The 25553-nt window shown below is 38.8% G+C and overlaps 1 protein-coding gene across 5 annotated transcripts; it reads right to left on the reverse strand.

Moving 5' to 3' along the window:
* Nucleotides 1-303: 303 nt before the first annotated feature.
* RIOK3 (RIO kinase 3) lies at nt 304-25174 on the reverse strand. Of its 5 annotated transcripts, XM_081801495.1 has the most exons (15): nt 24925-25172; nt 24510-24705; nt 24228-24345; nt 17636-17751; nt 16881-17026; nt 16680-16787; nt 16361-16470; nt 14407-14550; nt 13710-13837; nt 7808-8005; nt 6425-6584; nt 4456-4536; nt 4275-4364; nt 3189-3296; nt 304-1921 (listed from the first exon to the last, which is right to left on the reverse strand). In XM_081801495.1, exons 4-15 carry the CDS (start codon nt 17698-17700, stop codon nt 1814-1816), a joined length of 1446 nt encoding a protein of 481 aa, XP_081657621.1. In that variant the 5' UTR covers nt 17701-17751; nt 24228-24345; nt 24510-24705; nt 24925-25172; the 3' UTR covers nt 304-1813. The 5 variants fall into 5 exon arrangements, with proteins under 5 accessions (XP_081657621.1, XP_081657622.1, XP_006734695.1 ...); XM_081801496.1 differs by lacking the exon at nt 24228-24345; XM_006734632.3 differs by lacking the exons at nt 24228-24345; nt 24510-24705.
* Between the last annotated feature and the right edge of the window lie 379 nt (nt 25175-25553).

The raw sequence follows: 25553 nt of genomic DNA on the forward strand, positions 1-25553 counted from the left end.
GTAAAGTGAAACAAAATATCCTTGTTTCCAAATTGTGGTTTTGTGTCATTCCTATTGGAGTCTTTACTTAGCAAACCAACACCTCCCACTTCCTTTTTCCCCTAAGTGAAATATTTACTCTCTGATACACAAGAGAAAAACCTATTTGTAATGTGAAGTAGGTCATTTATTGAAATATAAATATGAGAAGTTGAATGGGGAAAAAAATTGCTTAAGGTAGCACTACTTAATTTTATACAGAAGGGGTAACTTGGTGCCAGGACATAAGTTAACATAAAGAACAGTAAGAAACCACACAAAGAATGCTCTCTTCATATTTAATATTTTAAAAAGCATGTTCACAGCACACTCCAAAAATGCCACACAGCAATGGTTTGCTGCTCTTTGTCAAACAGAGTATGTCAGAAAACAAAACAATTTTTAAATGGCTCATGGTTTTTAAAATTAGTTCTCTGAAATTTCTGTAAAGCCAATAATCACCAGTCATCTAAATCCTTGTTTCAGAGTAGTAAACATTTCAGAAATGTAACGAGTAGCTATCCAAAATCACATTTCTCTGAAATGCAGTTAAAAGCTATTGTTGTAACAGAAACAAAAATAAATATTTTTCTAGAAAGAACGTATTTGGCATTTTAAAATAATGTTAAAGAAGCTTTCAAGTGTAAATGATGTTTAGATTGTTACTTTCCAGTAAGGAGGAATGATTACATTGTCGTTAATGAACTTCAACCCTAATAAAGCCAATGTACTTTTCCACTATAGTGCTTGCTTTATTTAAGAACTGACATCCAGCCAGTACTAAAAATTATGGAAGGAGGCCAGTAGTTCAAATTACTTGGTTAATTTGGTACCCAGGTTGTTTTATATATACTTTTCATGATGTGATTATTTAATATTTCTAATTAGCTTGCTCTATTTCTCTCAAAATCAATTATGTATATAGTTTGAATGAAATGTAAACTGAACTTTGTTTCACCGACTTCATTAAAATATGTCAAACATGGTTAATTATTATATTCCACCCTTCCAGATAATTTACATTTTCATTATAAATGCAAAGCAGCTGCACCATGAGTTCTATCCTAACCACTTCATCTAAATGTAGAAAAACTGAAAGTTAAATTTAAAGGCTTTGAATAGTTAAGAAGTTCTTATACATTTTTCTCTTTCAGAGATCTGTGATGCCCTGTCTTGGGTATGAGTATGGAAAAGCAAAATTCAGTTCATATTCATGATGTACCAATAACCTTCTATTTCTATCAGTCATTTTAAAACCAAATTTCCATTTATGTCACCTACTAAAGAGAAGAGATTTTCCTTTAGAATCATGGTCACAATCTGAAAAAAAACTAAAAAGGGCTAATTTTAGGCCAATAAAATATTTGAGGAAAGATGTAACACAAAACAGGGAGGTGAAAAAAAGCAAGTATATTGTAATAAAAGCCTTCCTTGTAAACACACCTGTCCTTTCCTCCCATGTTTGGAAATGTTACCTAAGTTTTAAAAATTCTCATCAAAACGTTTTATACCACGAATCCTGTAAAATCAGGTTGATTTCAGCTAGATAACCTATAGCTGTTAAAGAATTATATTATCCTGTTCATAAGATGAGAGGTAGTGACATTTTATTCTCCCAATGCTGAGCTACAAATTCCACACATCTGGCATATGGGTTACAAGGGGGAAAAAAAGCACAGAAGCACCATTTTACACTCCTTATGTTTTGGTATTTCAAGCCACCCATAACTTCATTTGCCATTGGCAGCTGACAATCACCACCTTGTGTTAACAACGAAAGCTGTGGGTGTTGGTGCTATTCATCATATAGGACTGGCGGACCTCCATCATCTTTCAAAAATGAAGCAGCTTTCCTTCCATTCTTCTGAACATGATCTTCATTCATTTTCTCCAAAGCTTCTATCTACAAAATTAATACATTGAATCCATTTGTCAAAATCTTACTTCACAAAAACCACACTTTAGATTGAACCGGCATTTTTACTCTCTTAAAACTAGGTCATTCCTAAGGACACTGGCCTTGAATTAGAATTACAGTGTGTGACACACATTACAGTGTCTCACAGACCTGCATTACAGGGTGACACATACTACACGGTATGTTTTTTACTTGATTGTATTATCAAGGTCAACATTTAGTGTCTTTATCAATCTACCAACTAGGATCACATGTCTTACTGTGTACTCCATAAAGCTTTCAGGAAACAAGAAAAAGGAGATTCTAATGTTGGTTCAACAACAGTAGTAACACCTACTTATTGAGCAACTGTACTGTGCTAGAGGTCAGATTTACCATCTTCCTGTGACTTCTCCTCTGCCCTTAGGTTCCACCACAGCCTGGCCAAATTCAAATCATATTGAGGAGTTCTGGAACAGACTCTATACATTCTCTGCTTTGGTATACTGTTGGAATAATTAGCTGCTATTTCACTTTTTGGTTTTTGTTCAATTTTAAGAGAACTTTTCTGTTGCAAGATTTTTTTTTTTATGGTTCTGCAGATCCATATTGTAATGACTAGGCATTTCTAAGGATGACCACGGCCAACTTTCTCTAGTCAGTTAAAGGCAGGGACCACGTGTGACTGCTCTCTGCATCACCCAGAGTGTGCACCAGCCCACTCCCTCATTCATAAATAGAGGCAACAGGAGTACACTGGTAGTGATGTTATTTGTCCATCTTAGCCAAACTGTGAATTCCTTGAAGCAGTGTTTTGCTGTAAGTCTATCCTAGGTTTTAAGTCTGGAAAGGACCAAAAACATCTCAAGGAAAGAAAAATCTCTACTTTTGCTTTTGAGGGGATAAAAGGATAAAATGAGGGGTGCCTGGGTGGCTCAGTTGGTTAAGCATCCAACTCTGGGTTTTAGCTCAGGTCATGATCTCAGAGTCATGGGATTGAGCCCCGCATCAGGCTCTGCGCTGGGTGTGGAGTCTGCTAGAGATTCTCTCTCTCCCTCTCCCTCTGCCTCACCCCACCACTTGCATTTTCTCTCTCTCTAAAAAAAATAAATACGTCCATCCATCCATCCATCAATAAATAAACAAACAAACAAATAAATAAATAAATAAAACAAAACCTTAAAAGAAGACGGAGAAAATGAGCTCTGGGTTTCTGCTATCTACTCCATCCAGCTCTCTATTAGCAGGGTGAAAAACAGGCACACAGAATTACCTCAGCTAAGAAATCAACCTCATTATCTGCTGAAATGTTTAAGCCTGAAACAGCATTAAAGAGTTCTCGTTCACCAAGGGCTTCTTTTACTCCTCCTTTCTGGAAAAACTAGTAAAGAAATATAAGTCAGTAGAAGATATTATAGCAAGGTTCTCTTGAAAACAAAAAACAGAGAGTAGTATATAAGATACCCTATATCTTGTTATATAGTATATATTATATATATGTATATGTATAATAGTATATAAGATATACTGTATCTTATGAGATACACCATATCTTATAAGATACCAGTGAATTCCTTCCATAATTTTTAAACCACAGATTTTCTCATTTCAAATTTAACTATGCTGCTCAGGTTCTACTTGCTATTTGTCCTCTTGAACACATCCGTGCTGCCTTCTGGATTTGTCACAATGCACCTTCTATAGCTATAAATGAGTGGCATATATAAAATTGGGTGGCACTGCTTTGAATGTGTAGACAAAATATTCACTAAATCCCGTGAATTACAATCTTTAAGTAGGTTCAGAAATTATTTCCAATATGAAGTTATTCGATCATTTAGAAAGACCATTCTTACCTGAATCTATTGCTAACAATTAATTTCCTTTAGAAATAGCAAATAAATGTGACACAACTCTGTGATTATTGAGTTTTACCTTCCCTAATCTGTTTACTCTACCTCACAGAAATCAGTGATCAGACACAGTACCACTAAGAAGACTATTCTCCTTTTAATGGTAATAACAATGGCAGTAAGCACGTAGGCTTGCTAATACCAGCTTCACTAGAAGCACTGTGCATGTTAAATGTCTACCTGGCTGCTTAAGTATCTGCAGTCAAAATAAAAACTCACTCCCTTGCAAATTAAATTCAATAGCCCAAATGTGAGGCATGCAAGCAAGTTATTGTTGAAAATGAAATCTGACAAATTGATCTCTGTATCTTTATCTCAAAAGCAGTTGATAACCTAACCCTTCCTTCAATTTCTAAGAATATGATCATCTTATTTTTCTTAGGGATGAGAAAAATATTTGAATCTGTTATATCCTATAAAAAAGATGTATTAGCTTACATGCCCACCTGTGAGACATTCCTACAGTCACGGAACAAGAACTCCAGGCCATGAGGATGGGTTGGTTCTACAGACTGACTGACGTCAATCAACCAGACCTATTTAAAGGCAGAGCATACGTTCAGTATACATTCAGTAATTTACATCAAGTCATTTTGTGTGAACATTAACAAAAAATGTGCTCCTCACCTTCCCGGCATGCCACAGCATGTTATACTCACTGAGGTCAGCATGGACAAGTGTACATTCATTATATAACTGCTGCATCAACTGTGAGGAGGCAAGGCAGACCTTTAGGACATGAGGAACAATTCTAATTTACCTATGCAACTAAAATGTCTATGCCAACCAATACTTTCCAGAAAAAGCAAAACTAGGTTAAAGAACTTATTTCCTCTTTACTTTGTACAGTCTAACACTGAGCTTTTTTTGTTTTTGTTTTTAGGTAGGGCAGGGGAACACTGAGACAATGAAGGGAATGAGTATGACACTTTATTTCCTTGTCTATGTGACAACAATGAGGTCAGGAGACCAAATGGCAGACCTGGTTCCCCACAGAGTAAGAAAGCAGCCATATTATGATCACTAACCAGAAGATCTAAAAGCCACTTCCCTTCAATAAAAGTGGGTGAAAGATTTTTTTCACCTTTTTATATAAGGTAAAAAGTACTTCTTGCCAGACATAGTGGGGAAGAGGTAGTCTTACAAATTAAGTCGCATTATATATTCATTATTGATTTCTTATGGCAAAAATCAGCATTAATGTTTTATGTCTCAGCCTTAACAGAATCAAGTAGGAAAAGCCTATCACTACTTCATCTCTTTCCCAGTTACCCCACCACCCAATGAAGCCAGAAAAATGAACTTGATTTTCCTCTCAATGTTTTTTGGAAGCAGAGAAAGTTGGATTATCTCCCTAGCTCTGTCTTAAAAAATTATTTGGCTAACACTTCCATATTCACATACGCTGCTGCAGGACATGAACGCTTTATGCAGAGACCACGTAAAAAGCACAGAGGCTTCTTTGCTATTCAATCAAAACAACTACAGAGGCAGGGCGCCTGGCCAGCTTGCTTGGTAGAACGTGTGACCCTTGATCTTGGGCTCATGAGTTCAAGCCCCGTGTTGGGGGTACAGTTTACTTAACAAACAGAACAAAACAAAAACAAAACTAGAGAAGAATGACAGTTTTAGTAACATTTTCTTAATCTGGAAGGATCTCAGATGGAATTCAGCTGCTGTCCCAAAGCATAAATGGCTTCAAGATTCCTGACGTGCTCTAAGACCACTCCCTCCCATCTTCCCCTTTTATCATCACTCTTTTTTTTTTTTAAAGATTTTATTTATTTGAGAGAGAGAGACAGAGAGAGAGAGCATGAAAGGGGGGAGGGTCGGAGGGAGAAGCAGACTCCCTGCCGAGCAGGGAGCCCGATGCGGGACTCGATCCAGGGACTCCAGGATCATGACCTGAGCCGAAGGCAGTCGCTTAACCAACTGAGCCACCCAGGCGCCCTATCATCACTCTTATAACGAGACTACATCTGCTCCCTGCCAACTTCCCAACGACAGGCATTTTCTTAGCTGTTAAGAGCTAGGACATTCAAGAAGGCATACAAACTAATGAGGCATGACATCTGTCTGCCAAATGTAGAAATGTCAACTTTTATTTAATAGATTGTTTTGTGAATAAGAGCTTTATGCTTCCATGTCACTAATGCTAACCAATGAGGCTTCATGAGCTCCTTAGCTCTGATTTTTCTTCAGTGACTCAAGACAGCAGCACATTGATTTAAAGACAATTCTTCAATGTTAATATTCCGTCACAAACTTCAGTTTGTCCTTGTTACATGAACATAAAATAGTATTATTTTAGGAAATTTTTTAAGGTTTAGACAAAATATTTTTTAAGTTGGTATGTGAACGCTTTAAAAAGCACAACTTCGGGGCACCTGGGTGGCTCAGTCAGTTAAGCGTCTGCCTTCGGCTCAGGTCATGGTCTCAGGGTCCTGGGATCGAGCCCCGCATCGGGCTCCCTGCTTGGCAGGAAGCCTGCTTCTCCCTCTCCCACTCCCCCTGCTTGTGTTCCCTCTCTCGCTGTATCTCTCTCTGTCAAATAAATAAAATCTTTAAAAATAAAAAAATAAAAAGCACAACTTACATGAACAGTTTGGTAGTAGGCTTCTTTCATTTCTTCACTACTAAGCTTTACTTCTTTTAATTTAGGGGCTGGAACTTGATCATGGCCAATAAAAGACATAACTAAAATGTGTTTCTTGAGTAGTACAACTGTTGGACAAGGAATTCCAGCTCTCTGCATTCTACACAGAAAGAAATAATTAAGAATGTAAAAATCAGAAGGAGAGAATATTTCACTTATTCAACAAATATCTAACAAGGGCCTGCAATGAGCTGGCACTATGTTCTGCCCAGGGGTTGGGGGAGGCAGAGACGGTAAAATCCAGCCTCTGCCCTTACAGAGCCATGGGCTGCTGGCAGGCACAGATAGATGAGGAGACAAGGATGGTGTCGTGTGGCACACGGTGTGGGTAGGAGCTACGGGAGCACGCAGCATCAAGGAAGCCTTAGTATAAGCAGTGGGTGAACAGGAATTAGCCAAATTAAGACAGTGTGGGGAATGCTGGTCTAGGGCTAGAAGTAGCTTGTGGAAATGCACAGAGGCATTCAACAGTGTCCATTTGGGGAATGTGTATCAATCAACATAGCTGGATCTTGAGTCAGAAGAAGGGCAATGTGGGTTGAGGTTACAGAGACAGGTGGGCTCCACACCAAAGAAGGCCTTTGAACTTTACACTAAAGACTACAGAAACTGTTGGAGAATTTTAAGAAAGGCAGGGATGAGATCTCAAAGGTATAGAAGAGATTGAAGGGCAGCAAGACCTTTTAGAAAATTATTCTACTTACAAGTCTGACTATTTAGAAGAATTTTGCAACTAATAAATATGGATAATTACATTTGAAAGCAAACATCTTCAGAACAAATAAAAATTAAGCATTTAATAGATTAAGATATGGAAGGTTTATTGAGAAAGATTATTACTATATTACTTGGTTGATAAATTCCTTGATAAATTCTGCTTAGAGAATTGAGAACCAAGTCTAATAAAGCAAAATACAATTTGACTGGTCAGACTGCCTCCACCAAATTAACAACATTAGATGTAATAAACATTTTCTGAAACAAAAAAAAAATCATTATTTATAATAAGCCTAATTGAAAGCTGAACAATGACAGCATGTAGACATATACAAAATGTCTTAGGCAGAAAATGACTTTGCTTCCCTCAAACGTTACTGAAGAAAGAAAAAAGAAAATGACTTACTCATCCCAAAAGTATGAATTCAGGTTATACCCAGGAAATATTTTCTTACAGAAAGCCTCATTAAACACTAGAATTTCGAGACCTTCCATAATTTCCACAAATGAATTTAAAAGAAAGCATGGATTTTTTTGCCTGGCTAGTAGGCCTAATACAAAAAAGTAATTACCCTAGATAACTTCTAGCACAATGGTTTTCTTTACCTTGTGAGATTGTGCATTTCTTTTTCTGCCCACATGCGGATGATCTTACGTGGATTTAGTTTACTGAAGCGATCTTTAAACCTGAAATCATCTTTAATATATTTGTCACGATTCTTAAACTCATTAAGGGTTGTTTTAAATACCTTGATGGCACATTCTGTAGGTATAACTTTACTATCTTCCTTTTCATCCTCCATGCTAAGTGGAAGGAAAAAAATTCAGTGTAAGTTGCCAGCTCATAAGTAAAACAATTTCAAAATAAAAATTCTATGATACAAAAGTAGATCTATCTTCTCTAAGAATGTCAAGCTTTGGTGGTTTTTTAAGCTTTTAAGTTTTGGGTCTTAATAAAACCTTAGGACTTGGTTTTTTATTTATTTATTTTTTAGGATTTGGCTTTTTAAATAAAACACTTTCAAATAAATTGTCAACCAGTTTTCAACAATCCATAATATAATCTTCACTTAATGACTATCAAATCAAACTTGAGGAACAATGAAGACATACAGGCTACAATTTACCTGGGATGGTTTATGGGCAAAATTCAGTAAAAGCAACAAAATAGAATAGCTTTTTAAGATGTCTCTTTCACTTCTAACAGATCAAAAGGTGAGTAAAGGGGTCCTTGCCCTATGGATATGCAAGGAGGGGCAGGAGGGAATAGAAGTACACGAATAGGACAGGTCCCTTTGGATTGGGAAGGCCGGACAAGGCTTCATGATATAGGTGGCAACTGAACCAGAACCATGGGTAGGCTATGAACAAGTACAGGCTTGGTATTAACAAAAGTAGAGTTGGAAACTACAGGACACATCTGAGGAATAAGAAACACTATAGTTGAGGCTTGGCTAGAAAGGGGAAATGAAAGAAATCAGAGCTGAGGGACAGGATGGAGGCAGATGTGGATGTATTCCTAAAGGTGGTAGGAATCATCAAGGGCTTGACAGACTTCACGAAGATCAAGTCAACGATAATATCAGGATAGAAGGGGGCAGAAGAGTCCAGAGGCATGGAGCCTACTTAGGATGCTAATGTAATGTTCCCTCAATAGTGAGCCACTGAAAGGCCTGAAACATGGTGGTGGCAGTGTGAACAAGTATTTACCTTTAAATATGTGAAGGGATGTTAGTCTGGAAAAGAAAGGAACTCTATTTCCAGAAGATAGAATAGGACTCAAACTCCCAACCCCTTCCTTCTGTACCATATTTTCCCAGCTAATTCCTTTTCTGCCAGTTCATCTCAGGTTAGAGTAATCTTCTGTCTTCTCTACCTGGGAAATTTCATTTAGCTCCAAGGCTTTATTTATTTACTTTTTTTAAAGAATTTATTTGAGAGAGAGAGATAGCAAGAAAGAGCACGAGAAGGTGGGGGGGAGAGGGAGAAGTAGGCTCCCTGCTGAGCAAGGAGCCCAAAGTGGGGCTAGTCCCACGGCTTTAAATATCTATATACCGGGGCGCCTGGGTGGCTCAGTCGGTTAAGCGTCTGCCTTTGGCTCAGGACATGATCCCAGGGTTCTGGGATTGAGCCCTGCATTGGGCTCCCTCCTCAAGTGGGGAGACTGCTTCTCCCTCTCCCTCTGCTGCTCCCCCCACCCCCGACTCGTGCTCTCTCCAATAAATAAAATCTTAAAAAAAAAATCATCTATATACAGATAACACCTACATTTCTACCCTCAGTCTCAATTCTCCAGAACTTCAGGCCCATTTACCTAATCCCTACTTGACATCACTTGGATGTCCAGCAGGCATCTCAAACTTAACATGTCCAAAACAAAATTCTTATTAATTGCACCCTAAACCTGCCTTTCTTCACACTCTCATCTCAGTAAATGGCACCACCCAGCTGCTCTAGCCAAGAATGTATCCTCTTACACCCATCCAATCCAACAGCACACACTGTTGATTCTTACCTTCAAAGAGCATCTCTATGGTCTCTTCTATTCTTCATTTTCACTACACCTCTTTAGTCCAAGCCACTGTTCTCTCTTATTTAAACTACTACAATAACTTTTTAACTGACCTTACTGCTTCTTCTCTTACCCCTCCTATAATTCATTTTTCACACAGCAGTTTTTGTAATCTTTCAAAACAAAAATCAAATCACAGCTTTGGTTCCCACTACAGTTAGAGCAGGCTCCTTACCCTGAAGGGCTAACAGAGTCCTACCTGGTCTAAGCTCTGCTTACTTCTCCAGCTCCTCTCTCCCCTTCACAACTGTGCTCCCAGTGTACTGGCTTTCTTATAGGCTCTCAGGGATACCAAGTTTGTGCCTGTCTTAAAGCATTAACACTAGCTGTTCTCTAGTCTAGAATGTTCTTCCACCTGATCTTTACACAGTACCCTGTACTGTGTCATTCAAATCTTAGTTTAAATGTCACTTTCTCAGAGAAGTTTTCCTGACCTACTAATAAAAAGTAGTGAACCAGTTGCTATGACATCACCATATTTTATTTTATTATTTTTTTTTAAAGATTTTATTTATTTATTTGACAGAGAGAGACACGGCGAGAGAGGGAACACAAGCAGGGGGAGTGGGAGAGGGAGAAGCAGGCTCCCCGCCAAGCAGGGAGCCCGATGCGGGACTCGATCCCGGGACTCCAGGATCATGACCTGAGCTGAAGGCAGTCGCTTAACCAACTGAGCCACCCAGGCGCCCTGACATCACCATATTTTAACTACCATAACACATATCTGATGTTTTTTGCTTATTTATTACTGTCTTAGAAGGGGGTTGGGGTGGGGAGGAAGTACATTCTATGAGCTCAGGGATAAAGCACAAGTTACTATTCCAATAATGGTTGATTACTTGGCCAACCTGAAAGTGATAGAAACCAGACAGCTTTGTGGTGGGCAGAGTCCCAAGATGGCCCCTAAGATCCCAACCCTGGTGTACACACTCTGTACAGTTCCCTCCCCTCGAGTGCAGGGGGAGCAGACACTCTCAATTAGCTGACACTGTATGGCAAAGGTGATGGTATAGTCATTTCCAGGACTATGCTCCAATGTCTAAGACTCAGTCTTAGCAGACTGGAGGGAGAGATTCTCCTGCCAGCTTTGAAGAAGTGACCTGTTGTGTGAAAGGGCAGCATGACCAGCACCTGCTGGGCCCTCTAGAAGTTGAGAGCGGCGCCCCACCAACAGCCAACAATAAAGTAGAGACAGTCCTACAGTGGCAGTGAACTGAACCACAGGGAAGAGGACCCCAAGCTCCATAAGGAACGCAACCAAGCCGACACCCAGATGACAGCCGTGTGACCATGAGCCGAGAGCCAAGCTAAACCATGCCCGTTACAACTTCCGATCAACAGAAACTATGAAATAATAAGTGAGTGTTATTTTAAGCTGCTAAGTCTGTGGTAATTTGCCACATAGCATAGAAAACTAGCAAACTTTTAAAAGCATTTACTTTTAGAAAGCTTGTAGAAAACCTAATGCTCTCTAGTTTTGCTAAATTACAAATGCCCAAGTACAGATTACAATACCAATTCCACCAGAAAGAGAGATCATTCATTATATCAAAGTATCATTAAGCATAATGGGAAATAGACAAAGGATAAACAAAGCAGTTGACAAGACAAAGGAATAAAAATGGCCAATAAAGCACTTGGAAAAAATGTACAACCTTAATCACAAATAAATACACACCAAAATATCAAAATGGTACTTTTCATCTTTTACACTGACAAAAATATTAAGTTTGATAATACTAATAAGCATTAATGAGGATGAGGGAAACAGGTTCATACTGTTGCATAAATTAGTCAACCTTCTCACAGGGCAGTATGTCAGTATCTACTAACATTTATAGAATGTACAACCAACTGTAGATCTGATTGGTCCTAGGGACATTGCATTTGCCCTACTATTAAAATTAAAAGATAAACACAAATTAAAGATTTCTGACCTTTGGTGTGATATATAAGAATTTTTTGAAATTTTTAATAAATAAAAGCAAGACATGCTGCTTGCTACAAAAGCCAGCTGGTACTCTCCATTCATTGAGGCCTTCCACTATTCAACAAAAAGGAAAAAGAGTGCATACAGTCTGTGCCCCAGTAATTTCAAAGCTAGAATTCAGTTTAAGGATATATTTGCAAAAGCACACCAAAGTAGATGTACAAGGATATTCCTATCTGTGTACTATACTATGTAATTATCTTTTATCAACCATAACAGTTATTGCTATAATGTTCTCCTCCTGGCTATGCCATAAGCCCATTAACATAATGGAATGTGCTACTATAAAAATGGGATGCTATAAGCTTGGAAAGATCTATTAACTGAAAAACTAAGATCCCGAAAAGAGAGTATAATCTCTTTTGTATAAACAAATTTAGGGGTATGTGCATAAAAATTCCTGGGAGACTAAACTAAAAACTGTTAACAGTGGTTATCTTTGAAGAAAAGATCTGTGAGATGAGAGCTGATAAGATGATGGCTACTTTCCATTTTAATCCTTTCTATAGAGTTTTAATTTCTACCATGAGTAATCTCTCATTTTAATTTGTGCCATTGAGTTATATCTGCCTGGTCTTAGGGAACCCTTAAAGGAAATTTAGGAAGAGGGCAACAAAGCTTAAAGTAAGGAAAAAATAAATATTAAGATTTCCTTATACCAGTCATTATCAAATATGATCTCATTTATCACCACAAAATCCTATGAGGTAATAAGGGTCAGTTTTTAAAAAAGGTTTAGTAAATTGCTCCAGATCACATAGCTTGAAAAATGTTGAGCTATTTTATCCTAACATTCATTTTTATCCTTTTCATCTTGAAACTTAACAGTATAATTCGATATATGATTACACACGTATGTCTCATACAGAAAGGGAGACTAGTGGGGTGCCTGGGTGGCTCAGTCGTTAAGTGTCTGCCTTCGGCATGATCCCAGGGTCCTGGGATTGAGCCCCGCGCATTGGGTTCCCTGCTCTGCAGGAGGCCTGCTTCTCCCTCTCCCACTCCCCCTGCTTGTGTTCCCTCTCTCACTGTGTCTCTGTCAAATAAATAAAATCTTTAGAAAAAAAAAAAGGAAAGAAAGAAAGAAAAGAAAGGGAGACTAGTTAAATAGTTGAGAAAACCAAAGGCAAAAAAAAAAAAAAAAAAGAAAACCAAAGGCAAGGACTAACTAATAATTGTTTGAATCCCCTAAGTACACAGTAAATATCTTCTGAACCTAAAAAGAGCTAAAATAATTCTGGAATCTATTTTAACATTTTTGTCTGTAAACATTACTGAGGCAAAGGAATCTCTGAGGTAGTAACCAACCTTGCTGGTTGACCTCAATAGTAAGTGACCAGATGATTTCACATTCCTGGCTTAAGCACGTTCTCTAAACAGGCTCCACTTTAAAAAATGTCTCCCTTCCTCATGCCATTCTTTACTCATCTAAGCCCTTTTAACAAAAGTGAAGCAGGTAAGATCTAAATAGCGTAAGATCTTTACAAGATGTTTCCTTATGATGCAAGCATTATTTAGTTGGTATTTCTTAAAGAATCAGAGTTATAAGGGCAAGAATCAGTAACTGATCTAAGCATATCCCCCTCAACCTGGTGCTGAAGGACCCCATAGTTTAAAGACCATGGGTTTTGAGACAAACCCAACTGCAAATTTTGCTCTGTCACTTACAGCAGCCTGTATGATACAGTATTACAATAATGTAGAAAATAATATATGCATAGAAAAAAAGACTGAAGGAGTCTACACAAATTGATTAATGGTTATCTCTAGATGGCGGGATTAGGATGATTGTTTTTCTTTGTATGTCCTTATATTGTCTAGACTTTCTAGACACTTTTTAAATTACTCTGCTTGCCAGGTAGCGCTGATTTTGCATAAATCCATTTATATAGGGAGAAGGGGTTAAGATTTTATTGACACAATGGTACTGCATTTTGCTCATTTACCTCCCGCCATATGCATGAAAGACAACAGATTCCTTTCCTGTACTAATACAGCCAGTGATTGTCTCCAGCATTCCAGAGTTGATCATTTTATACATAAGTAAACGTGTCTTAGGATCAACTGCTTTTTCCTGAAAAAGATAAAGCACTATAAATGAAAATGACTGATTAATAACAAAACATTTTTTGAGCCATTTCTAGTATCTAGTATATTCAAAATATATGCTTCTTTTTACCTTTATGACTTAATTTACCTAGATGTATATATAACAGGCTCTTAAAAAAGAGTGCTGTCAAAATACATTTCATTTCCATAACTAACTCCAATGCCTATGAAAGTGAATAGCTAAAAGAACTATTAAAAATCAGACTCTCGCTTAGTCAAAATCTTATTTTATCTTCAAAGTTTAAATAGCTCTGCTAGTGTAGTTACTATTCGTTTTTTTCTAAAGTTTTAAAAATTACTTTATTCTCAAGATATTAGATACTATCTTCACTAACGTAAGACATTAGAAATTAAATTATAAATGTCACAGTGTAACAAGAAACGATTTTTTAAAATCTCAAAACATTCATATTCTAATTACTTATGACCACTAAAATGTCAGTTTTGACATGAAGTTTAGTTTTGTTTCTTCCCCAAATATGAAGTTTTCTAATATGAACTTTCCATCAAAGAAAAAAATATAAGAATACTAACTGCAGTAGAATGCTCTTTTTTCTCATGGAGGCGGGCACTTCGACGTTCTTCTGAGTAGGCATGTTGTTTTAAAGCATTGAAAACATGGTTTGATAGTTTTAAATCCATTCCAATTCCATCTCCTACCTGAAACTCAGGTGCAAACTGCCAAAAAGAAGAAAACAATTAACATCTGAGTACTTTAAAATAGGGATGGTAATAACAAAAAAACAAGATGAGTCTTTACTTGGAACAGGTTTCTTACTCAGTCGATGATTAGGCTACAAAAGCAGAACCCATAGGTATTACAGGGAGAAAAAAATAAAATAACTCACTAAAAACCCAACAGAAAGAAGAAGGCTATTAAAGGAAAGCACAGACAATACTGAATCACATCTAAAAACTAAGGTATTTCAGCATATGCTCTGCACCTTGCTTTTGCATTAGACAAAGGACACACTATATTTTTAAGGCTACCCCAAATCTTACCAAAGAAATACAAACTTGTAACTAATTATTTTCAAGGAGTGGGTTAATATAGCAAGCTATGCCCACACCATGACAATTATGTTCTAGAGATTACTGCCCAACATGGTAGCCACTAGCCACATGTAGGTATTTAAAGTTAAATAAATTAAAATTAAATTAAAAATTCAGCTCCTTGGTTGCATCACTCAAATTTCAAGTGCTCAATTGCCAAATACGGTTACTATTAGTTATACGGATATAGAACATTTCTATTATCACACAAAGCTCTACTGGAGAGGGTTGTTCTAGAGTCAGATCTGGACTATTTCTAGAATTTAATAATAAGTTTACGGGGCGCCCGGCTGGCTCAGTCAGTGGAGCACGTGACTCTTGATTGCGGGGTCATGAGTTCGAGCCCCACACTGGGTGCAGAGATTACTTTAAAAAATAAAGCATTGGGACGCCTGGGTGGCTCAGTCGGTTAAGAGACTGCCTTCAGCTCAGGTCATGATCCCAGAGTCCTGGGGTCGAGTCCTGCATCAGGCTCCTTGTTCAGTGGGGAGCCTGCTTCTCCCTCTGCCTTCTGATCCCCCTGCTTGTGCTCTCTCTCTCTCTGACAAATAAATAAAATCTAAAATAAATAAATAAAGCATTAAAAAAATTATAAATAAACAAGTTTACTTAAGTATTTGTGTTCTAAAGTCTAAATGTTTTCTATTAACCACAAGATTCATAAAGGAGGAAAAATGCTAATTTTTCTTTTTAAAATTTTTTTTAATTACATTTTATTTCTGATTTTGCAGGGGTAGTTGAGGCATAAGATTAAAAAATTCAACAAATATAAAAGGGTATTTCTCTCTCCCATCCCTAACCCCCAATCATCACTGGTCTCTGTTTCTTGGGTAAGGGTGCTATTGGAAAATAATATGCTGAAAAATAAATATGCTACTTTCATAAGAACTATTTAATTTTAGAATCCATGCAAATCAAACCAGTTTTCTTAATATTGTTATAGAATTTTATTCTGAGGTACATTCTCACTAGTGGCTCAGTTTTCATGGTATTGCTATATTATCATCTACAACATCTTTAGATCCGTCCTTATGAAGTATATTTTTAGAAATTTAAGATACTGTATTTTTTTAATTAATTAATTTAAAAAAATTTTTATAGAAGTACAGTTGAAAACATATCGTATTTATAAAGATTTTTTTATTTATTTTATTTTTTTATTTTTATTATTTTTTTTTTATTTATTTGAGAGAGAGAGAATGAGAGACAGAGAGCACGAGAGGGAGGAGGGTCAGAGGGAGAAGCAGACTCCCCGCCGAGCAGGGAGCCCGATGCGGGACTCGATCCCGGACTCCAGGATCATGACCTGAGCCGAAGGCAGTCGCTTAACCAACTGAGCCACCCAGGCGCCCGAAAACATATCGTATTTAGAATCCCATGTTTTTAACATACCAATAAAACTCTTGATTCAGCGATAATACTTCCTGTAACTTACATTTTCCATTCTGGCTGTATTCTTTCTCCCACATACTACTTCATCATGTTTGGTGGTGATGTCTTTTCCTTTTCCAATAAAACCCTTTTTGGGAGTAGGAACTGGTTTTGCTAAAGGCGATTAAGACAAGCCAAGTTTATGTAAAAGTAGCAAAGACTAAATTGTTGCATGCAATATTGTCTGAAAAGATATTTGAATCTGACAATAACTTACCAAATGAGATTCAAAGATAAATATAAAATACAAGGATCCATTGGAAAACTTAGTCTTCCTCTGTCCCTGTCCTACCCCAACCCCCAGAAAATAAAAATATTGATACCTGGTATGTAGGGATCATCACGAGTGTCTTGCCAGTCAACCTCATCCTCAGAGCTATCACTGTCTTCATAAGGATGCAATTTTCGATAATTTTCAAAGGAAATGGAAACTTAAAAGACAAAAATAGGTGAAGATTTACTTAGGAGTACGGTACAAGCATTTTCTGCCACCCAATGGAGGTGTCATAATAAGGTCACAGTACCTTTGCTATCTCCATTGAATTTTTTTTCTTCACGCCTAAGCTGTGCATCATATTCTCTGTCAAATTCCATCTGTAGCATCTGAGCCAGCATTAGGTCGCTGGAAGTGTCAATGTTTTCTCCAGTAATAAATGGTCCTTCAGTGACACTATTCAAAATAAGGCAACATAAACTAAAATAATGTGCTTGCATAAACAGATGCTACCTATCATGATAGAAGAGTGCCTTTTCACTGTTACAAATTGTACTGAAGAAGCAATGGGAAAAACTTGATCACATCATTTACCTTCTGTCCAGCTGCCCTCTGACCAATGTTAGGCACTTGTGAGAGCACCAACTAGGATTAAGAGAGCTGCAAGAGAAAGCTAAAGGGGCTACAATAAAATCTAAACCGAGACTCAAACCTCATTTGTTCTGTGTTCTGGAGAAAGAACATGGATGAAAAGATAAAATACAAGCATTTGATCAAAACTGTATCCTACTTCACTATTTGCTAATTTGGAGATCATGTGGCTCAACTGCTGTAACAACTAAAACCCAGAGAAACAGAGTGGTTTGCCCAAGATAGTATTGACAACTAATCACAAAATCAGGATCAAAACTCAAATATCGGTGAACTCCCAGTATGGTACTCTTTCTACCACATTGCTTTTCAAAATGTGTTTCTTAATCATTGGCCAGGACAATCACTAATCAAATCCTAAAACTTTAATAAAAAGCTGCTAGACAATATAGATTCTTTACGAATTTTACTTACGCCACTTCAGGAAAAGCGGCAGCTTCTTCTTCTAACTGCAATTCTTTAGCCAGCTGTTCACTCATTACGTCAGCCAAGGAACAAGATATTGTATTTTGAGTGGTAGCCCATGGACACTATTTAAAGAAAAGGGAGGGGTTAATTCATAATCATGAAATTAAAGTACCTTCCAAACTTGAAAATAGGATTATCTTTTGAGAATTAAAAAAAATCAACCCAAAATAAATAATTACCTACTTAGAGAAATCATCTAAAAAGTAAAAATAATGGGGCGCCTGGGTAGCTCAGTCAGTTAAGCATCTGACTCTGGATTGTGGCTCGAATTGTGATCTCAGGGTCGTGGGATTAAGCCCCACATCAGGCTCTACGCCGAGCAGGGGAGTCTGCTTGAGATTTCTCTCCCTTTCCCTCTGCCCACCTCCCCCTGCCCCGGTTCACAGGGGTGCTCTCTCTCTCAAATAAATAAAATAAATCTCTAAAAAAGTAAAAATATCTCCCAGCTCAAATCTAATCAAAGATAAATGTAAACTAGATCTGTCAAAAGCACTTTCTAACCTGTTTGGTAGGTGTGTCCTTTTAGTTGAGGAGGAATATCAGGCTCCTGCATATATAGCATCACCCCACTACCTGATGAGTTCATGCAACTACCCTGTTCTGATGCCATGCTCACAAAATAATCTGCTTTTAATCTGGCTTCCCATGTAGACTGTCTGTCTCCCTCTCTTTTTTTTTTTTCCAAATATTTTAAGTAATCTCTATACCCAAGATGGCACTGGAACTCACAACCCTGAGACCAAGAGTTGCATGCTCTACCAACTGAGCCAGCAAATGCCCCTGTAGATTCTCTTTTAGGACAGACTACACCAACTAGCACAATTCAAAACCCACTTAGAAGTTAGACCTCATTCTAATTTAAGGAGTAAATCTTCTACATGTGTAAAGTGTATGTCAGCCCCTCTCAAGACATCTGGGATATGTTAAAACAAAAATAACAATGACAAACAATAAAAACTACATTTCTGAACTTTAGAAGCTGAGAAACAGTCTTGAAACAATGCCACTACAACAAAGCAATATTCTGTGAGATTCTTCTTGGACGATCAGCCAGTTAGCCTTCCTCAATGACATCACTATCTCAGTCCTTTTGAAATACAAACCGTTAAGTTTATTTCACAATTCCTAATTTTTGAGGGGGCAAGCTTTACTTAGCAGCAGCAAATGATTACATTTGATAGTCTAGTGATTAAGACCACTAATATTGAATAATATGTCTAAATCTCTCTTGAACTGACCCAGCTTTCTCTATCTCCCTTCTGAGATTCTACTCCAAGGTATCACCCTCCCATCACCAGGCTACTCTAATAAGAGAGTCCTAACTAATCTTTCTGTTTCCAGTCCTGCTTGTTTCCATTTTTCACACCATAGCACAACGGCTTTTCTAAAATGCAGATTTGATTAGTTCGGTTTCCTTACTTACAGCTCTTGATTGTTTTAAGGTTTTCCACTGCCTTTAGGATAAAGTCCAAACTCATTCCTTAACTACTGCTGAGTGTCTAATTTAGAATTTAGAATATAGCATATGATGATATCTGTTTTAGCCAAAAACTTTTAAGTCAAGTTTAGGTCCTCTAGCTGGCCTACCACCCTTGCTCAGGTTCCATAGCACTGAGGCTCAGGAATTTACTCGGTTCAGGTTGTTAGGATGAAGTTTTTTTTTTTTTTTTTTTTAAAGATTTTATTTATTTATTTGACAGAGAGAGACAGTGAGAGAGGGAACACAAGCAGGGGGAGTGGGAGAGGGATAAGCAGGCTTCCCGCGGAGCAGGGAGCCCGATGCGGGGCTCGATCCCAGGACCCTGGGATCATGACCTGAGCCGAAGGCAGACGCTTAACGACTGAGCCACCCAGGCGCCCCTAGGATGAAGCTCTTAAGGGTGATAAATGATAACTGTATTTATGCCTAAGTGAATCAGAATCAAGTTTTATCTAGTCTCATCCTGAGATTAATGAGATGCACCCAGCACAAACCTATACTAGCCTACTGCACAATTATTCCAGCCTCACATAAACCCAGATGTGGAGAAAACAAGGAAAGTTTTCTCAAGGTCTGGTGTGACTTTCATTCACTCAGATCTTCAAGTGCAATCGAGTACTCTCCTGGTGAGGCTTTTGAGGTCTAGAATCTTGAAGTTCTCTGTAATCTGGAGAATATAGCTATCTCTTGGCCAATGACTCCTGCTGACTTCCTTCTGAATCCTCTAGGTAGAATACATAATGCTGCCCCCTCGCCTAGAAATGTCTGGTCTGATCAGTTTCAAAGTCCAGGCTCCAAAAGGCAAATGGCTGTATTCTCTAACTCAGATCTGTCAACCACATTTTGCAATGACAATAGAATAACAGACAACACTAGAATATTCACTATATTTGAATCACTTGCCTAATATACATAATTTGCATAATTATTTGAGACCCACAACCACTGCGTGGTTACCATATCATCCCCACTTTATAGACTTAGAAACTGAAACACAGAAAGGTTTTTTAACTCAAGATAACACTGTAGATTTGAACCAAGACAGTAGAACTTAAGGGGCTGCCCTCAGCATTTTGCTATACTGCATCCCTAATCACCTTGTCCTGGAACGTGAGAAGCAAACCTCTATACCGCCTGCACTATGAAATCCAAATTCCTCAACAATGAATGCCTTTCACAATTTGACCTACTTTATCTTTCCAGTCTCAGCCCTTACGTACCCTATGCTCTAATAACAAAAATTGTATGCTGATAGTGGCATACTTTCACCCCCGCATGCCTTCACACATGCTCTTCTCTCAGTGGATTTTCTTCCTCCTCTATTTCCTCCAATTAAGTAAGCATCACCAACTCCATAAGGCTCTCTCAATTTCATCAGATGAAATCAGATCCTTGCCTTTGTGCTCCCATACCACTGTGCAAATACATTTAAGTGCAGGACCAGTGATTGTACTAGAGTTAATATATCAGCCACAATACAACATAAGCCCCTTGAAGGGCAGGGTCTTCTCATTCTCAGAGCCCAGCATAGAGCTTCAGATGTAAAGAGGCACTCAAGTATTCACTGAATAACATGTGCCAAAAAGAAACACTGGAAATATTTCACGGAACTGCCAGGCTGTCCCCAAGCTGCAGAGATCTGATGCCTTTCTACACCCCTACTATTCGAACATCCCCTTCTCCATCTTGAAGTTGGCCCCTTTGGCCAGCCACTTCTGGTGCTTCTAGTTGTTTGCCAGCAGTCAATTAATTTTACGAAGATGTTAAATAAAGTATTAGCTGACAATTTCTCAGAAGAGGCAAAATTGACAAGCGGGGACTATTATTTTGAGGCAGAGACTGACCTAAATCCAAGATAGACTGAACCAGAAAGGGAAACACATAGAGACCACCAGAGAGCACCAAGATATCCGAATCACCCGCTCCTACTGATCTTGCTCCTTAGAGCCTTGTACTCTAGAGCTGTACTTCCCCTCCTTTTACCTCTGCTGACCAGCTCAGCTGGGCAGACTCACACCGGGACAACTTGCACGGGTAAAGGTAAATAAGGTAACAAAGGCTGCCAACTTCCACACTCTTAAGTCAAATACAAATTCCTCAAACCAGCAGTCAAAAACCCTCCATAAAAATTTTTAGGCTGTATGAGAGACAGCTGCCAGACAGGGAGCAATCCGCCATGGGCACGAGGGGTTCACCATTTCAAGGGGGCCTCAGAAAATTTATTGGGCGCTCCTCCTATGAATGGGCACCAGAGGATATATATAGAGGAATCATCTGTCATCATCTTGTAACTCCTCAATAAATCAAAAACACTCTTTGTGAATAGAGAAACTTTATTAAATGTTAAAAATAATAATAAATTTAAGGAGATAGAGAAAAAAAGCCCTCCATAATCTTGCTCTGCCTTCACTATCTAATGTCACTTCCCACTATTCCCTTCAACAGCATAAACTCCCCACAGCATCAAGATCTGATGGGAAACCCCACACAATCATTCCCAGTTAGTTATTCTGCTTTAAATGACATCTATCAAGCCCATAACCAGCTCCCTGATTGTTTCATTCCTGTTTGCTTAAGACCTCTGAGACCTGACCTGTTTTCCTCTCCTCTGGAAAACCCACCACTGAACTCTGGTCCTTGGAGTTCTTTACTACTACCACGGTCTTCAACACCAGGGTGGCTGCAGATTAGAGGGAAATTATCTCCCTTTCCTTACATCTCCTAAAGATGCACACCTAGCTACTCATCCTGCAGACAACTGTGGGGAAGAATCAAGTAAATAAAAAACAGTAAATATGAAGGAGGCACATAATAACAAAAATTCAGTCCTCAACTTGAAGCAAGTCAAGAGAATCATAACCCACAAGAAGGTCTCTTTTCTGCCCATGCAACTAAAAGATATAATTTGGGTAGAATATTTAAGTGGGTAATTTTACTTCTCAAGACAACGGTCTCTGGAAAACATCACTTGGGTCTATACAACACTAATCTTTTTTTTTTTTTTTTAACTTTTAATGTTAGAGTAGTTTTAGAATTATAGAAAAATTGCAAAGATAGCAGAGTTCCCAAATATCCCATACTCAGTTTCCCCTGTGGTGGTATTGTACATTTGCCATTAATTAATGAACCAATATTTGTGTATTATTATTAACTAAAGTCCATACTTTATTCAGATTTCCTCAGTTTTTCTGTAATGTCCTTTCCCTACTTCTGGATTGTATCTATCCAGCATACCATACAACATTTAGTCATCATGCCACTTTAGGCCCCTTTTGGCTGTGAGTTTCTCAGACTTTGTTTTTGATGACCCTGACAGTTCTGAGGAGTACCATGAATTCATTTTTTACAGTTCTCTTTCCAACAGAGCTACACATTTCCTCACTTCTGCCTACAGTTTGCCAATCCTCCATTCTTGGAATAGCCACTAAAATTCTTTGTCTATAATAGCAGTTTGGCATTTTATAACTGGCACCCCATGACCCTGGGGGAGGGGTCCCCAAAACCCTTTCAGGGTGTCTGTGAGATCAAAATTTTTTTGTACTAAGACATTCTCTGTCTTTTCCAGTCTTATTCTCTCAAGACTGCACAGTGGAGTTTTCCAGTCTACAGCAGATCTGATAACAGCACTCTGATGGCTTGTGAAATATGTACTTGAATATTCTCGCATTTTCCAAAAATTTCTAAGGTAGTAAGTTTAGGATATAAATGTGCATTTTTAAACATTAGTTCAGTTTGTTCTCAGTACATCTACTATGCTTTTATTAGCCATCTTTGATTATATCGGCTATAATCTATGCATCTATGAGGATGGATTTTTTTCATATATTTCAAATAAAACATCCCACAACAGACTAAAAAAGGTCTTCTATTAAATCAGACATTAGGGGCACCTGGGTGGCTCAGTCGGTTAAGCGTTTGCCTTTGGCTCAGGTCATGATCCTGGGGTCCTGGGATGGAGCCCTGAGCCTGCTTCTCCCTCCCTCTCTGTCCCTCCCCAGCTCATGCTATCGCTCTCTCTCTAGTCTCTCTAAAAAAAATAAATAAAATCTTTTTAAAAAATCAGACATTAAAGAGATCTGCAAAAATACAAAACAATACTACACCACTAATTTTTTTTGTTTTGGAAAATGGGGGGGTTACATATAAAAATGTTATTTATATTAACACATGACTTTTAAATCACTTAATAAAAATTTTTCAATATCTCAGTTTTAATTTCCGATACGATAATTATCAACAGATGTAACCAATATAAATAATTTGGGGTCCTCAATGATTTTTTTAGAGTATAAATTAGTCCTGACCAAAAAGTTTTGAGAATCGCTTGTCTTTGACATTCTTTACATTTTTCAAGACCTTCCTCAAATCTCCACCTCATCCACGAAGCCTTTGATAATCAGGTCTTCCAAGAGGTTAGAGGAGGAAAGGATTAAGAGATACTTGTAGCATCTAACTGTTTGGGCTGTGAAAATGCTGTCTTCCTAGTAGAATATCAATAAATCCCAGTATTATTTTTTTGTTGAATGATGAAAATGAAATTTTATATTTCTGATGATGCATACTTAAATGAAAATATGACTGATAACAAATATTTTATTACTGAATTAGCTTTGTAAGTGAAATTTGTTCTGACATTAGGTATCCTGACCAATGTTTGTCTCATTTGACATTTTTATCAGCCTCTGGGTGCTTAACTGAAGGAATTTAACATGTAAAGCATGCATTTATTAGTATCTGGCTACTGATTTTGTCTTTTTATGTCTACTGATATTGGCCTTGTAAACAAGGCTTAATAGATGAAATAACACAAAATAACATGTAGATGTAACCACATTTGCCAAAGGATTATCTTAAATTCTCCCTACAGTTGTATGAGAACGTTCATAAAATTAACTTTAATTAAACTTTCATAAATTCCTTTTAATAGCCAATTATTTCTCTTTTCTCTGTTAAGGCCTAAAGATCTAATAAAATGAGGGACCCTTTAAACGGAACAGATATTCTGTGACAGCATGTGAAAAACAATTAGGAAGCTATAAAAGTTGGATTCTTTCCAACCTTAATTTGAGGAACACAACATCCCAATTGAAGCACTCTTGCTTTCAAGCAAACCCTCAATACAGCGGCAGAGGAGTCTTTTCATCCTTCTGATGAAAGTATCATGCAAAGGAGCAGTCTGAAAACCAGAAACCAAATGTGAAATAAACCTAACAGTTGGTCATTAACAGGAAAAAGCTTACACATTAAAGCCCAAGCAGATGAGAATTCATAACCGTTTTTTACAGTGTGTAGTGTACACCCGAGTATTAGCCTGGGGGAGGGAGGTGCGCCTGGACTTACCTTTTACTCCTTCAAAAACAAGAAACGGTCTCAGTCGGATAACCGCATGTGTCAAGTTAAGGAAACAGCTGCCAAAATGACCTTTCCGTCGGGCTTTTTGTATGTTATTCGGCTGACTCACTTGGCCCGTGAAAAACAAGATCGTGCTTGATATTCCTCAAACGTCAGAGTCTCTAAGCCAGCCCTGCCCAAATATCTGCCACGGAGGTTCAGAAATCAAGGCACAGAATAGCCAGAGAGCCCAAACCGCCGAGAGTGGCCACTGGCAGCCGCGGCCGCCCTCCCCACCTCCCGAGGTTGCCAGAGTCCCGCTCAGAACTTCCCGAGTCGCCTGCGGAGCCGCCTCGGTGCCTGCCACCTTCTCCAGGCCTCCCGGGTGACCAAGGCAGGTGCGTCAGCTCCGACCGCCACTCACCTTGCTGGGTCCCCAGGGTGCTGCGGACCCGGGCTCAGGCGCTGCCACTCCGACCAGATCCATGTTGGAAAAGAAGCCAGCGACGAGAACAAGGCAGACAGATGGCAGGACCGGGAAGCAGCCTCCGCCGAGAAAATAGGCGGCGGTCCTGGGGCGACGGGCTGCTGGTGCCGGAGCTGAGGTGACAGATGGCGGCGCGGCCGCGTCCGGAACTACATCTCTTCTCTTCCGCCCGCTCCGCTGGGACCGTCGCGTCTGATAGGCCGCCCGCCGGGGCCTCCGGGTTTTGCCTCCTTTCCCCGCCCCCGGCGGCCCGCACTTCCGGCCGCTGCCCGGGGATGGGGTTGCCCGCGCTGCTGGCTCTGACTAGTGGTCGTGGTCGCCCGTGCGGGAAGGAGCAGGCGTCGGGTGTGGCTTCCTCTGGCCAGGCTGTACCCTGTTGCCTTACCGCCTTCCCCTTCCTTCCCCACCTGGGGACCCGAGACACCATCTGGATCTAGTTAAACTGAATTAAGCTGCGTGTTAGTTCATAACACCAAACAAACGAGGCTGCTTCTGTTCACTATTTTCTGGGTTAATTCTGAACTGGGATGGTGTGGGGGACAGAAAATAGCTGATGTGGAGAGGTC

This window comes from Leptonychotes weddellii, chromosome 13, assembly GCF_054177405.1.
Source record: "Leptonychotes weddellii isolate Sample4059 chromosome 13, ASM5417740v2, whole genome shotgun sequence".
NCBI lineage: Eukaryota > Metazoa > Chordata > Mammalia > Carnivora > Phocidae > Leptonychotes > Leptonychotes weddellii.

Excerpts from the sequence above, each read along its gene's own strand:
- RIOK3 (XM_006734632.3), bottom strand. The coding sequence starts at position 24,987 with ATGGATCTGGTCGGAGTGGCAGCGCCTGAGCCCGGGTCCGCAGCACCC. Across the intron at positions 17,752-24,924 it reads CACCCTGGGGACCCAGCAAG|TGTCCATGGGCTACCACTCA; the intron begins GTGAGTGGCGGT and ends TTCTTTAAATAG. Across the intron at positions 8,006-13,709 it reads TTTCATGCATATGGCGGGAG|CATGGAGGATGAAAAGGAAG; the intron begins GTAAATGAGCAA and ends CCTTCCACTTAG.